The 14,641-nt window shown below is 42.8% G+C and overlaps 1 protein-coding gene across 2 annotated transcripts in view; it reads right to left on the reverse strand.

The window, feature by feature from the left end:
• Positions 1–6,700, reverse strand: part of P4HA3 (prolyl 4-hydroxylase subunit alpha 3) — a 34,457-nt gene extending 27,757 nt beyond the window's left edge. The window contains exon 1 of one of the 2 annotated variants that reach the window (XM_027083365.1): positions 6,442–6,680. In XM_027083365.1, the coding sequence (XP_026939166.1) occupies positions 6,442–6,641 (200 nt within the window). In that variant the 5' untranslated portion in view covers positions 6,642–6,680. Of the gene's footprint in view, positions 1–6,441 lie in introns of both variants that reach the window. The other variant, XM_027083363.1, reaches the window with a different exon arrangement.
• Between the last annotated feature and the right edge of the window lie 7,941 nt (positions 6,701–14,641).

Below are 14,641 nucleotides of genomic sequence, written 5' to 3' on the forward strand. Positions count from 1 at the left end.
TCATGCTAGATGCTCGAGACCCAAAGGCAAGAGACAGTGGAGCTCTCAAGGAGGTCACAAATAAGAAAATCCTTTTTCCTCTTATCACTCTATAATCAAAACTTAGAGTCTGGTAGAAGCTCAAACACATTGTTGAATTAATTATGAAAACCGTGCTATGTGCTATGAGAGAAGAGAGCATATAATGCTGTAAAATGCTCTGGCGATTTGTAGGTAGGGCACCTAACCCAGGTGGGAGTTAGAAGGTGTAAGGGAAGACTTTCCAGAGGATATGGCACCTGATCTGTGTTCCGAAGGATTAAAATATCAATAGCTACTATCGAGCACTTACCATGTATTAGGCATCCTGTTAAGTGGTTTAAACATATTGTCTCATTTAATCCCCGCAGTGATGCTTAGAATAGATTTTATCATGCACTTTTTACAGGAGGGGAAACTGCAACAAGGCTACGCTGTTGGTAAACAGCAAAGCCAGGAATGAACCCAAGCCTGCCTGACTCTGAAGCTGGGGTTCTTGGCTGATTTTGCCACACTGTTTCCCATGGAGCTAGAGCAAAGAAGGGAGGAGAGTAGTTTTTTTGAGCCAAGAGGGACCAATGTGTCCAAAGGCACAGAGGCTTGACATATATTTGATCATTCAGTAAGTCACTTGCTAGATGTCAGTCTCCATGCTGGAAGCTGAGGATAAACAGGCAAGACAGGGTCCAATGATCAAGGATTTTTTTTTTTTTTAATAAGGAGGAGGGGGAAAGGATGGTGAAAGGGAAGGGGAGGGGAAGAGGAGGGAAAGGGTGAGGGAGAGGAAGAAGGAGAAGAGAAGGAGAATTTATCTATTATTACTATTTTTTAATTTATTTTTGGCTGTGTTGGTCTTCGTTGCCGCGCGCAGGCTTTCTCTAGTTGCGGCGATCGGCAGCTACTCTTCATTGTGGTGCGCGGGCTTCTCATTGCAGTGGCTTCTCTTGTTGCAGAGCACGGCTCTAGGCTCTCAGGCTTCAGTAGTTGTGGCACACAGGCTCAGTAGTTGTGGCGCACGGGCTCTAGAGCGCAGGCTCAGTAGTTGTGGTACACGGGCTTAGTTGCTCCACAGCATGTGGGATCTTCCTGGACCAGGGATTGAACCCGTATCCCCTGCACTGGCAGGCGGATTCTTAACCACTGTGCTACCAGGGAAGTCCAATCAAGGGTTTCATGGACAAGAAAATAGCTGATTTCGCATCATTCTTTTCCTAAGTTCAATATATATTTCTATGAAAGAATAAATGAAATACATTCTTCTAGGAGCTAGGAACAAAATTTTGAATAAGACAATAACCTTGATCTTAAAGACTTGCAGCCTTTGAGATCACAAATAATTACATTACAGGTGCAACACCAGATTTAAGAACAAGGCTTAGTGGAGAGTACACAGTGGGGGTGATTAACTTGGCCAGAGCAGGTGAGAGAAGGTTTCACAGAGGAGATAATAAACTGGCTTGATGGGTAAATGCAAATAACGAGGAAGGGAGAAGGAGGCCTCCTTCCAAGGCAGGCAGAGACAGTTCAACATATGCAAAGGTACAGAGAGAAACAGGGAAATTACAAGCCATTTAGTACTGCTGGAGCATGGGGTATATTGGGAGAATGGGGAAACTAGACTGGAGAAGTGAGGAGCGCCTCATAGACCTTGCTGAGAAATTTGATTTTTACCCTGTGTGCAATTAGGAGCAGCAAAAGGTTTTAAGTGAGAGTGGAACGCACTATGATACGTTACATATATATATATCTGTGAGAGGGTGGGGAGGAGGGGTTAGAAGTGGAAGTGACCAGAGGCAGAAAGGCCATAACAGTGACAGTGGGAGCAGAGAATGGGATGGTTTCAGGAGAGATATTTAGGAAGCAGATCATATAGAAACTGGTGATGGTTGTAATGGGGAATGAACAGGTGGGTTATCCAGCATGCTTCCAACCTTTCTGGTTTGCCAACATTTGCAGAAAATGGCCAGAAATGTTGGGGCCAGAAGTGATCATCTTTCTCATTAATTTCTCTCCTCCTCGATGTCCTACAAGAGTGTTCATACAAGCAAAAGATGCTGTTTCCTTTCCTGGCATACTATGGTTATTCCATTGCTAACCCTCTAACAGGATTTATATTGTTGAAAGTTATTAGTTATAGTAAGGCAGACTTAAGAGTTCTAGTCCTGCCCTTTAAGACTTTTTTCCCTTTGTTTTAAAATTATTAATTTTGAAAACAATACAATAACAACAATGGAAGTAAAAGAAAAAAGTGTGGGGACTTCCCTGGTGGTGCAGTGGTTAAGAATCCACCTGCCAATGCAGGGGACACGGGTCGAGCCCTGGTCAGGAAGTTCCCACATGCCGTGGAGCAACGAAGCCCGTGCGCCACAACTACTGAAGCCCACGTGCCTAGAGCCTGTGCTCCGCAACAAGAGAAGCCACCGCAATGAGAAGCCCACGCACCTCAACAAAGAGTAGCCCCTGCTCGCCACAACTAGAGAAAGCGCGCGTGCAGCAACGAAGACCCAATGCAGCCAAAAATAAATAAATAAAAGAAAAGAAAATAAAAGAATCCGCCTGCCAATGCAGGTGACACGGATTCAAGCCCTGGTCCGGGAAGATCCCACATGCCACGGAGCAACTAAGCCCATGCGCTACAACTACTGAGCCTGTGCTCTAGAGCCCGCGAGCCACAACTACTGAGCCCACATGCAGCAACTACTGAAGCCCGCATGCCTAAAACCCGTGCTCCGCAACAAGAGAAGCCACCACAATGAGAAGCCCACGCACTGCAACAAAGAGTAGCCCCCGCTCGCTGCAACTAGAGAAAGCCCGTGCGCAGCAATGAAGACCCAACGCAGCCAAAAATAAATAAATATTTTTAAGAAAAGGAAGTGTGAGCAAAGTGAAAAGGATATGGATTTATATGAATGTATGCAAGAGCACGTGAGAACAGAAGAGTCCTTTGGCCAGAGTGGAGGACTTCAGTGAGTGGAAAGGGATGGAAGTGACGAATGGAGGGAGTGGCAGGGTGGTGGTGGATTTCAATCCCGTGAAACAGTCAGAACTAAGGATTTCTCAAGGGGGCCTCAACTATAAACAGAGCCTGAAACAGAATACTTGCTTCGGGTAGAGGTGCTTCTAGCGAGCCAAACGTTCAATTCAAGCATAAACTAAGGAAAAAGGATCTGCACCTGGGTGCCCCAGGGAGGAAATAGGAAGACTGTCTAGTCCCAGGACGTCTCTGATCCCCAAGACAGGGGTATCTGAGAGCAGCTACTCTAGGGTTTTGAAACTAAACCAGCCTCCAGGGTGTGGGATTTTTTTTTTTTTACTACCCATTATTTCCTGCTTCAGCTCCATATGGAACTACTTAGTGAAAGATATTCCACTGCTAGACAAAAACACTCACAAGCAGAGACTTGGGCTTGAGTTCAGCCTGAAGGGTAAGTGTCCAGGGACAACTGAGGCTGAGTGGGCAGGGATTTTATAAGACAGTTGAATGCGGAGGAGCTGGAAGGAGACCTGAGAGGTATCCTGACCCAGCCTCCAACTATCCCTCAGTTTCCTCCTCTATAAAATGGCACAACTGGTCTAGTCTAGAATAACTCTATGAATCCTTTCGGCACAACCATTCTATTATTTCTTTCCATCACCTTTTCCACAACTGAATAAACAGATTCCTCATCTGGTGCTTGAGAACTAATGTATAACAGGCATCAGAGGAAACTGAGGCACAAAGAGAAAGCAAGACAGAGAGGTGAAGATCTGTTCCAAGTCACCCATCAGATCAAAAGCAACATCTCCTTGTTCTCTTCACATCCCACTTTGTATTATGGTGTCAATTTATTTAGGGCAGGGGTTTGATCTCTACTGCAGCACATAATTCAATTCAGTGTTCAGGTATGTCATCTTTCTGTCACACAAAGAAAAAAAGACCTATCAACTGCTATCTGAGGCTGGTTTGGAATCTAAACGTTGGCCTTTTGCTCAGCCTCTGAGCCAATAGCTGGTTTTCAGAGAGCGAGTTACTGGATGCTGAATTCAAACCTCAGGGTTTCCTAAACGGGATTTTGCTTTAACAAATGCTGAGAATGGAAAATCAGATCCTTTCCTTCAAGAATCTGCACATAAAATTTGCAACCCAATCCCTGCATTAAACATAGCCTGGACAGGTTACCCAACCACAATACATGGGCTATTTTCATTCAATATGTTTCTCCTTTGGAATTCAGAAATGGCTTTGTCTCGGTTCTTCTGAGATATTCTGAACGCTTAATTCCTAGCACAGAAATAATTGCTGCTGATACTACTTTTTAAATCTTGGTGGTTTTTTTAAACTGCAACAACAAAAAAAGGTACGGGTTAGCTAAATATTATATAACTAGTATTCGTAATACTATACTAGTATACAACTGTATATGTTATTGGGCTGGCCAAAAAGTTCGTTCAAGTTTTTGGAAGATGTTACAGAAAAACCCGAACGAACGTTTTGGCCAACCCAATATAACTAGTATAATTTTTATTCATTAACTTGGGGTAGGGAGTAGTAGTTTCAACACCAAAAATATTTAATTTCTGAATTTAGAAATTCAAAGAAGAAGTGATCAACACTGCAAGCTCTCTCTTCTGAACCTGTTCCCCAAGAGGCCCGGCATCAGGATTCTGACACCCATCTCCACCTAAGCCACTCAAATAAAGAGATTAGTGGTATGAGAACAAGCACATGAGTAGCAGGGAGCAGGATGGCATCTTGAATCAAAGAGAAGAGTCTGTTCTGCTTCCACCAATGAACAAAATTATATCATTTTGCTCTGTAAGCATGGGCCCACAGAACACTAGGCAACTATGCTACTCCAAAAAGTGACAAGAATTATTGAAATTATCGTTTACTGTTATAATTAATACACACTTACGTATACTCTACACGTGTGTGTATCATCATGCTATTTCAAACAGTAAATTTAAACATGCATACAACCACTTATAAGCAAACTACATACTTAAGACCATGTACCAAATTACATCATCATCCAGTCACCATTAAGTAACAAACAAGATCTCTCACATACACTTCCTCGCACAAACTGATTCTCTTCTACATGGGTTCGCCCACACAGCCATAGTGGCCCTCACACCTTCTTCCCATATGGCCTGGAAACAGTGTTACTACCGCATACACTCACTCACAGTTTTATCAGCGGCACATCGTGAGATAGCCCTCTGTGGTCTCAGCTCAGCTGAGCGTCACAAGACATAAATACAGTATTAATATATTCAGATAACTATGTGGTTACACCTCTGCTTCTCATATTGTGAGCTTCTCAGTGTCCCAGGAGAAGGTGCACAGCACATATTCATAGACATGGTATCATATCCAATCATTCATCTTTCATTGTTTGACACTGCAGAGTCAATACATGATGACAGTGCCTCAGTGTTCCAAGTCTTACAGTAGTTTGTTGACTGTATAGCAAAACAACATTGGCTGAGCATCTGCCGGTGTGTGCTACACTCAGCATTCCCTAGCATCAACTATGGTTTTGCCCAGTGTTTTCTTGGTGTCAAATACTTTCATATTCATATAACATCTCAGTTATAGTATTTAGAGCTGTTACGTGTGTAAAGAGAAGGGAGAGCAGAAAGCAAGGGGAAGGACGGATGTCTCAGATTAACAATCACGATGTTACAGACTCCGAGCTCCTAGAGAGCAGGGTTTGGTCTTGTTCACCATTCTCTTCCTAGTGCCTGGAACAGTGCTTGGCTCATGGTAAGCACGCAAACATACGTCTTGAATAAACTGATGAACACAAAGCATTATTCATACAGTGACCTGGACAATTACTCAACATCCTTCACATGCAGACTATGATATCCATAGTGTCATGCCTACCCAGTCTCAGTGACACGTAAATCTCATACATGGTCACAGAATGTCACCCCATACTAAACATCTGTTCCCTGGGTCACACGGTCAACACACGTGTGGCTACAGTGTCACTCTTCTCTCCATTTCACTCTTGCAATGTCGTTGTGTCTCTGTGACACAGAGCCTGGGGGCCCACACAGCTTGACCCCAGCACCTTGGGCGGCCCTACTCCTCCTTGGAGTCGCTGCTCCACACTTTTCCACAGTGTATCAACTTGGCGGTGTGATGTTGGATTGGGGTGCCACTGTGTGTGTGTGAGGGACAGAGTCAAAGGTCCTACAGAGTGTGACACAGTGTCTTGAGGTCCCACACAGGATGACGGTGTATCTGGGGAGTCACACTGGGCCACCATAGTATCGCAGTCTCACGGTGAGACACCGCGTGTGAGGTCCCGGCAGGGTGACGATGAACCTAAGAGTTACCCCTCCCCCCCCACCCCCCCGCCGTGGCACAGTGTCTTGGCCTCGTCCTCTGACTCGGTCTCCCCTACTCAGACCCCACCCTCGTGCCCTCACCTGGTCAGATCCCGCAGCCGCGCCTCCTCCCCGCGCAGGTAGCGCCGCAGCAGTCCCAGCAGCCGGCGCTCGGGCGCCAGGGCGCGCGCCACACTGGTCAGCGCCGAGAACGTGTCCCCGCGCGTCGCGACACCGGCCAGGTCCCCTGCCTGGAGCGCCAGCACCGCCAGCAGCGCTGCCAGCCGCGCAGCGGGGCCCATCGCCGGCGCTGGCGCGCGTCCTCTCGGGCCTTTCAGCCCGGCCCTGCGCCCGACGCTCCGCCCCGGCCCGCCCCCGGCTCCTCCTCGCTCTGACCCCTCCCCTCGCTCTCCACCTCCCCCCTTCTTGCCCCCTAGCTCCCTAGACTGCATGTGGACTAAATCACAGCCCTGGGGAAACATTTCCACTGTGTCTATTTCACACTTGGGGAAATTGAGGCAGCGGGTGTGGTGAGGCATGAATTCACCAGCCTATGGCTGTACAACGCCATCCAAAAATATTCACCCCTCTGGATCAAGGGGTGGAAATGCAGAAACATCACCGGATTCTGATGGAGAATTCGGGAGAGTAAATGTCATGGTATGCTAACAGCGGTGCGGGTAAAGAGCTGTGACAGACCAGAGGGGAAGAAAACACTTCACCCAGGACTTGACGTCTGAACCATCTTGAAGGATGAGTAGAATTTTGACCGGAGGTAGAGGGTGAAGGCCATTAGGGTCCGCGCATGACAAATCTAGGACCTATACAACCAAAAACTCTGGGGTCCTGGGTCACTGCTCTACATGACATGCCCATGATCACTGAAGCAAACAAAAATATTATTATTGTATCCTACTACTTATTCTTTCCCCCTCTTTCCCAGGCAATGTTATTCACTCATTCATTCATTTAACAAATATTTAGCACCTGTTCCACTGTGCTGAGGACAAAGAGAAATAGCAGCTCCAACCCTAGACTCACAAGGGGAGACAGAGATGTAAACAAATAACCACAAAGTGCTGTCAGGGTAACCGAGGGTTGTGCAGTGAGCAAGGGCAACTCTGAGGAGGGAGCCCATCCCCATGCATAGACCGTGGAGAGGGCTTCACAGAGGGGGCAACGTGTGCAGGTCCAAAAGGATGAAAAGGAATTGTCTGGAAGATGTCGGGCAAGGGAGGGATGGGCTTTCCTGGAGAAGGTACTATGTATGCCAAGGTTCGGAGATGGAAAATAGTTTGAGTTGCAGAAATGATGAAAAGTTCCTTGTGGTTGGGCCTGTCAGATTGTGAAGCGTCTTTGCATGTCATACGAAGAAATTTAGCCTGTTATGAAAATCCAATGGAAGTTTTCTTTTTTAATTGAAAAAAAATTATTTATACGGCTGCATCGGGTCTCAGTTGCGGCACACGGGATCTTCGTTGAGGCATGCAGATCTTTCGTTGCAGCACGCGGGCTTCTCTTTAGTTGTGGCGTGTGGGTTTTTCTCTCTCTAGTTGTGGCACACGCAGGCTCCAGGGCATGTGGACTCTGTAGTTGTGGTGCCTGGGGTCGAGAGCGCATGGGCTCTGTAGTTTGCAGCACGCAGGCTCTCTAGTTGAGGCACACGAGCTCAGTAGTGTGGCGCACAGGCTTAGTTGCCAGGGATCAAACCCATGTCCCCTGCATTGGAAGGTGGATTCTTTACCACTGGACCACCAGGGAAATCCCCCAGTGGAAGTTCTTAAGGTGGTGTTAATAGCCATCCAGTGACTGAGCAAGGTGAGGGAATAAAGGCCCAGCCTTTTAGGCCCAACATGAGACAGCTCTGAGAGGCAATACTAGCTCTAGCCCTCCTGCCACATTAATCAACGCTTTGTCAAGCCTCTTTGACCTCTTCCTCTGCCCTTTCCTGCTTCCTGTCCCTTTCACAGATGTTGATCCCTAACAAATATCTTGCACTTCAAAGTTCATCTCAGCATCTGCTTCTGGAGAACCCGATCTGTAACACCAATGCAATCAACATACACAGCTGGTAAGTGTAGAGCAGGAACCTGAACCCAGGTGGTGTGGATCCAGGGGCCATATTCTTAATTGCTACCAGAGGCAGATTTACCATGAAGCCTTTGAAGCTTAAGCCTCAAGGCCCTTAACTTGCACAAACCCTTTCCAACACCCTCAGGATTGAGGGGTGGCAGAACCTAACAATATGTTCACATGGTTATATGTACTTGTAAAATTTGCAAAATAAAGCTATTTTAATGACAATTTTCTCTTTCCACTCTGACTTCCTCTCCATTACACTTCCCCTTATTGTGGGCATGTTGGAATGGCCAAGGGTCTGTATTTACAACTGAGTAGTCATCTTAGCCTGCTTTCTGCCCATAGAAGGTTGAGGGTTGTAGTATGAAGAATAATGGCCCCCCAAAGATGCCCATGTCCTAATTCCCACAGCCTGTGACTATGTTGCCTCACATAGCAAAGGGAATTTTGCAGGTGTGATTAAGGATCCTGAGATGCCCCATTTATTTACTTATTCATTTATTTTACATCAGTATGGGCTCATGAATTTTACTGAATGAATTATAATTCATTACTTTGCTTATTTTGAACCTCATATTGCCCTAGAGTTGGTCAATGGTAGCCTTTTCAATCTGGCTCCTGTGTCCTTTTGATATGTCCCCTTCATTCCTTGAGCACTTCCATAATTTGTTACTTCCAAGGTATTCCAAATCACCATGTACTTTCCCTGCTCCTGTCCTGGAATCAAGCATTTCCCCCATGAGCCCTGGTTCCTTGTATTCAGAAACTAAGATCTGGGTGCTAAGTATGCTCATTGCAACTGTAGTGTCTCTGCTCTCAGGTCCTTTCAGCAGACAGAACTACGTAATTATATATAACTCTGCTAAACTTTTCTTAAGTATTTTTTCTTTTAAAAAATGAGATATAATTTACAAACTATAAAATCCACATTTTTAAAGTGTACGATTCATTCATTTTTACTATGTTCACAAGGTTGTGCAACCATCACCACTAATATTTTCTTGCACCCCCCCCCAAAAAAAAACCCTATGCCCATTAGCTGCCACTCTCCACCCCCTCCCATGTGACAACCACCAATCTATTTTCCATCTATATGGATTTACCTGTTATGGGCAATTCATATAAATGGTTTCACTTTTGATACTATAATAAATGGAATTTTCTTAATTTCATTTTTAGATTGTTCATTGTTAGTATATAGAAATTCAGTTGATTTTTGTATATTGATCTTGTGTCCTGTAACCTTACTGAAATTGCTTATTATGTCTAATCGTGTTTTTTGTTTATTCCTTATAATGTTATATATAGAAGATTAAAACATTGAAAAATGGAGAGAGTTTACTTCCTCCATTTGAATCTGGATGTTTTTTCTTTCTTTTTTTTTTTCCCTAATTTACTTTGCTAGAACTTCCAGTGTAATATTGAAGTGACAAGAGAGGATATCATTGTCTTGTTCCAGATCCTGGGTGGAAAGCTTTCAGTCTTTCACCATTAAGTATGATGTTAGCTGTGCGTTTGTCAATGCTTTAACTAGGTTGAGGAAGATCTCGTCTGTTCCTAATTTTTTAAGTGTTTTTATCTGTCAAGTACATTTTCTGCGTCTATTGAGATGATCATGTGGTTTTTATCCTTTTTTGTCTTAATATTATGTGTTATAATGATTGATTTTTAATATTTATTTACTTATTTATTTGGTTGCATTGGGTCTTAGTTGCGTCAGGCAGGCTCCTTAGTTGCGGCAAGCAGGCTCCTTAGTTGTGGCAAGTGAACTCTTAGTTGCGGCATGCATGTGGGATCTAGTTCCTGGATCAGGGATCGAACCCAGGCCCCCTGCATTGGGAGTGCGGAGTCTTAGCCACTGCACTGCCAGGGAAGTCCCATAATGATTGATTTTTCTTTGTTAAACCAACCTTGGATTCTGGGTTAAATCTTGTTCATGTGTTGCTGGGTTCACCTTGCTATTTGTGCTTCACTGAACTTCTTCTTGGTTCTTGGTTTATGTCTTTTCAAATCTGGGAAATATTCATATATTATTTCTTCAAATATTTCTTTTTGAAACTCTTCTGGAATTCTGATGAGATAAATTAGGTACTGGCTCACAGATCATTAAGGCTCTGTTCACTTTTTTTGTTGTTATTTTTATTTTATTTTTGCATTTTTTAAACATCTTTATTGGAGTATAATTGCTTTACAATGGTGTGTTAGTTTCTGCTTTATAAACAAAGTGAATCAGCTATACATATATATATCCCCATATCTCCTCCCTCTTGTGTCTCACTCCCATCCTCCCTATCCCACCCCTCTAGGTGGTCACAAAGCACGGAGCTGATCTCCCTGTGCTATGCAGCTGCTTCCCACTAGCTATCTATTTTACATTTGGTAGTGTATATATGTCCATGCCACTCTCTCACTTTGTCCCAGCTTCCCCTTCCCCTTCCCTGTGTCCTCAAGTCCATTCTCTACATCTACGTCTTTATTCCTGTTCTGCCCCTAGGTTCTTCAGAACCATTTTTTTTTTTTTTTGAGATCCCATATATATGTGTTAGCATACAGTATTTGTTTTTCTCTTTCTGACTTAACTTCACTCTATATGATAGACTCTAGGTCCATCCACCTCATTACAGATAGTTCAATTTCATTTCTTTTTATGGCTGAGTAATATTCCATTGTATATATGTGCCACATCTTCTTTAACCACTCATCTGTCGATGGACACTTAGGTTGCTTCCATGTCCTGGCTATTGTAAATAGAGCTGCAATGAACATTGTGGTACATGACTCTTTTTGAATTATGGTTTTCTCAGGGTATATGCCGAGCAGTGGGATTGCTGGGTCGTATGGTAGTTCTAGTTTTAGTTTTTTAAGGAACCTCCATACTGTTCTTCATAGTGGCTGTATCAATTTACATTCCCACCAACAGTGCAAGAGGGTTCCCTTTTCTCTACACCCTCTCCAGCGTTTATTGTTTGTAGATTTTTTGATGATGGCCATTCTGACTGGTGTGAGGTGATACCTCATTGTAGTTTTGATTTGCATTTCTCTAATGATTAGTGATGTTGGGCATCCTTTCATGTGTTTGTTGGCAATCTGTATATCTTCTTTGGAGAAATGTCTATTTAGGTCTTCTGCCCATTTTTGGATTGGGTTGTTTGATTTTTTGATATTGAGCTGCATGTAAATTTTGGAGATTAATTTGTCAGTTGCTTCATTTGCAAATATTTTCTCCCATTCTGAGGGTTGTCTTTTGGTCTTGTTTATGGTTTCCTTTGCTGTGCAAAAGCTTTGAAGTTTCATTAGGTCCCATGTGTTTATTTTTGTTTTTATTTCCATTTCTCTAGGAGGTGGGTCAAAAAGGATCTTGCTGTGATTTATGTCATAGAGTTCTGCCTATGTTTTCCTCTAAGAGTTTTATAGTGTCTGGCCTTACATTTAATCCATTTTGAGTTTATTTTTGTGTATGGTGTTAGGGAGTGTTCTAATTTCATTCTTTTACATGTAGTTTTCCAGTTTTCCCAGCACACTTATTGAAGAGGCTGTCTTTTCTCCATTGTATATTCTTGCCTCCTTTATCAAAGATGAGGTGACCATATGTGCGTGGGTTTATCTCTGGGCTTTCTATCCTGTTCCATTGATCTATATTTCTGTTTTTGTGCCAGTACCATACTGTCTTGATGACTGTAGCTTTGTAGTATAGTCTGAGAGCCTGATTCTTCCAGCTCTGTTTTTCTTTCTCAAGATTGCTTTGTCTATTCAGGGTCTTTTGTGTCTCCATACAAATTGTGAAATTTTTTGTTCTAGTTCTGTGGAAAATGCCATTGGTAGTTTGATAGGGATTGCACTGAATCTGTAGATTTCTTTGGGTAGTATAGTCATTTTCACAATGTTGATTCTTCCAATCCAAGAACATGGTATATCTCTCCATCTGTTTGTATCATCTTTAATTTCTTTCATCAGTGTCTTAGAGTTTTCTGCATAGAGGTCTTTTGTCTCCTTAGGTAGGTTTATTCCTAGGTATTTTATTCTTTTTGTTGCAATGGTAAACAGGAGTGTTTCCTTAATTTCTCTTTCAGATTTTTCATCATTAGTGTATAGGAATGCAAGAGATTTCTGTGCATTAGTTTTGTATCCTGTTACTTTACCAGATTTGTTGATTAGCCCTAGTAGTTTTCTGGTAGCATCTTTAGGATTCCCTATGTATAGCATCATGTCATCTGCAAACAGTGACAACTTTACTTCTTCTTTTCCAATCTGGATTCCTTTTATTTCTTTTTCTTCTCTGATTGCTGTGGCTATAAATTCAAAAACTATGTTGAATAACAGTGGTGAGAGTGGACAACCTTGTCTCATTCCTGATCTTAGAGGAAATAGTTTCAGTTGTTCACCCCTGAGAACGATGTTGGCTGTGGGCATTTTTTTTTAAATCTTTTTTTCTCTGTTGTTCAGATTAGATAATTTTAATGAATTTATCTTCAAGTTCACTGACTCTTTCCTCTGTCATGTCTATTCTGCTATTGAGTTCATCAGTGAGTTTTTTAGTTTGGTTATTATACTTTCATTAGATTTCTCTTTATATCTCTTCTTTCTTGATACTTTCTACCTTTCCATTCACTTCAAGAGTATTCACCCTTACTTCTTGGAGCATTTTATAACAATCTTCAACAATTTCAACATTTGCATCATCTTCTCCTTGACATTTGTTGATTGCCTTTTCTCATACTAATTGAGATTTTCCTGATTCTTTGTATGCTGAGTAGGACTAAATACTGGACTTTTTGAATGTTATGTTTTAAATGTCTAGATCTTGTTTAAATCTTATGGATAATAGTAATATTTTTCGTTTTAGCATACAGCTCATCCAGTTTGAGTCAGAAGTACTGACCTGCCTCTGTGGTTGTGGTTCCAATGTCAGTTCAGTTTTCAAAGCTTGTGCAATGCTATTCAGATCTGTCCCAGTTGTATGCCACCCAATGGCCAGTCCTAGATCTGGACAGTGGTCTATTGTATACCTCAGTACTCAGGTGTATGGTATGCTATTTAGCATCAGATCCATGCCTGCACAGTTCAGGGGTGAGGTCAAAAATTATGGGGTTGCTCTCCTGAACTCCTCCCTCTCTGTGATTTCTCTGATACTTTCCAGTCTTCTGAACCCACTTTTCAGTCCTTTGGCCAAAAACCTGGGGGTTCAGTTACTCCTCTCTGCTGTGTCCTTTTCATGATTGCATGTATCTTGGGCCAAGTGGCAGGAGGATAGAGGTAGAAAAAAAAATCAGTGGGGGTTTTCCCTACTACTGGGATTGTTGAAAGCAAAAATTACAGCATTATTTGATACGGTTTCAGTGTACGTAGATGTAATACGTAAGATAAATTGAAGTTTTAGGTGGCCATAGGCACTCACTGCCACCACTGCCATTGTGGCCACCACTGCGGGATTGCCTGGAGGGAGGGGTGCAGGAGGACAGAGAACAAAAGACAAAAAAGGTTGGATGTTACCCCCCCACCCCCAAACCTCAATGTGAGAGTCCTCTTTCCCTCTTCTTGAGCCAGAGTTAGAGGGCATCCCCTGCTGTTTTCTCAGTACTCAACCCGGAGCCCACTTACAGGTTTAAGGCTGCTGAGGATCAAAAAGAGGAAACTCACTGCCAGTTCAGTGGTGCTTCAAATTCTGGCCTTTCCCCTCAATCTAACTGCTATCATTTACTTTTCAGAGTCCTCAATTGCCTGTTCCATGGATTCTGTCTAGGTTTTATAGATGCATTCAGGGGGCAAGACATCATCCCACAACCAGAATTTCCTACACTTTTATATTGTGTTTTAATTCTGCATCAGAGAGGAATTTTTGAAGTCACTCTAACAACAGAGTTCCAAGTTCAGCCAAAACCAAACTAAATTTTAACTAAATTATGCTACAAGTACAAATAATTGTGTGACAATAGAATAGATATTTTCCAAGAAAGCTAAGTTTGTGAGGCTCAACTTATGTTCCTGTTTGGTACTCAGCAAGGTTTTCTTGTTTGTTTATTTTTTGACCTGTGTTATTAGACAATTTCTATTTCTGAATGTTAAAAACTAAAAAATGCATGTTAGCTTTGAAGAAATGTTACTATTAGGTTTTTTAGTGCAAAAATAGAAAATTGAAGTAGAAATAAAAGGGTCAAGGAAAAGATCACGATTTTCAAATAAATATCAAGGCAGAGGAGAGAAAGGCTTTTCCATAAATAATCAA

This window comes from Aethalodelphis obliquidens, unplaced genomic scaffold (genome assembly GCF_003676395.1).
Source record: "Aethalodelphis obliquidens isolate GAN/ISIS:26980383/991018 unplaced genomic scaffold, ASM367639v1 scaffold50, whole genome shotgun sequence".
Lineage (NCBI taxonomy): Eukaryota > Metazoa > Chordata > Mammalia > Artiodactyla > Delphinidae > Aethalodelphis > Aethalodelphis obliquidens.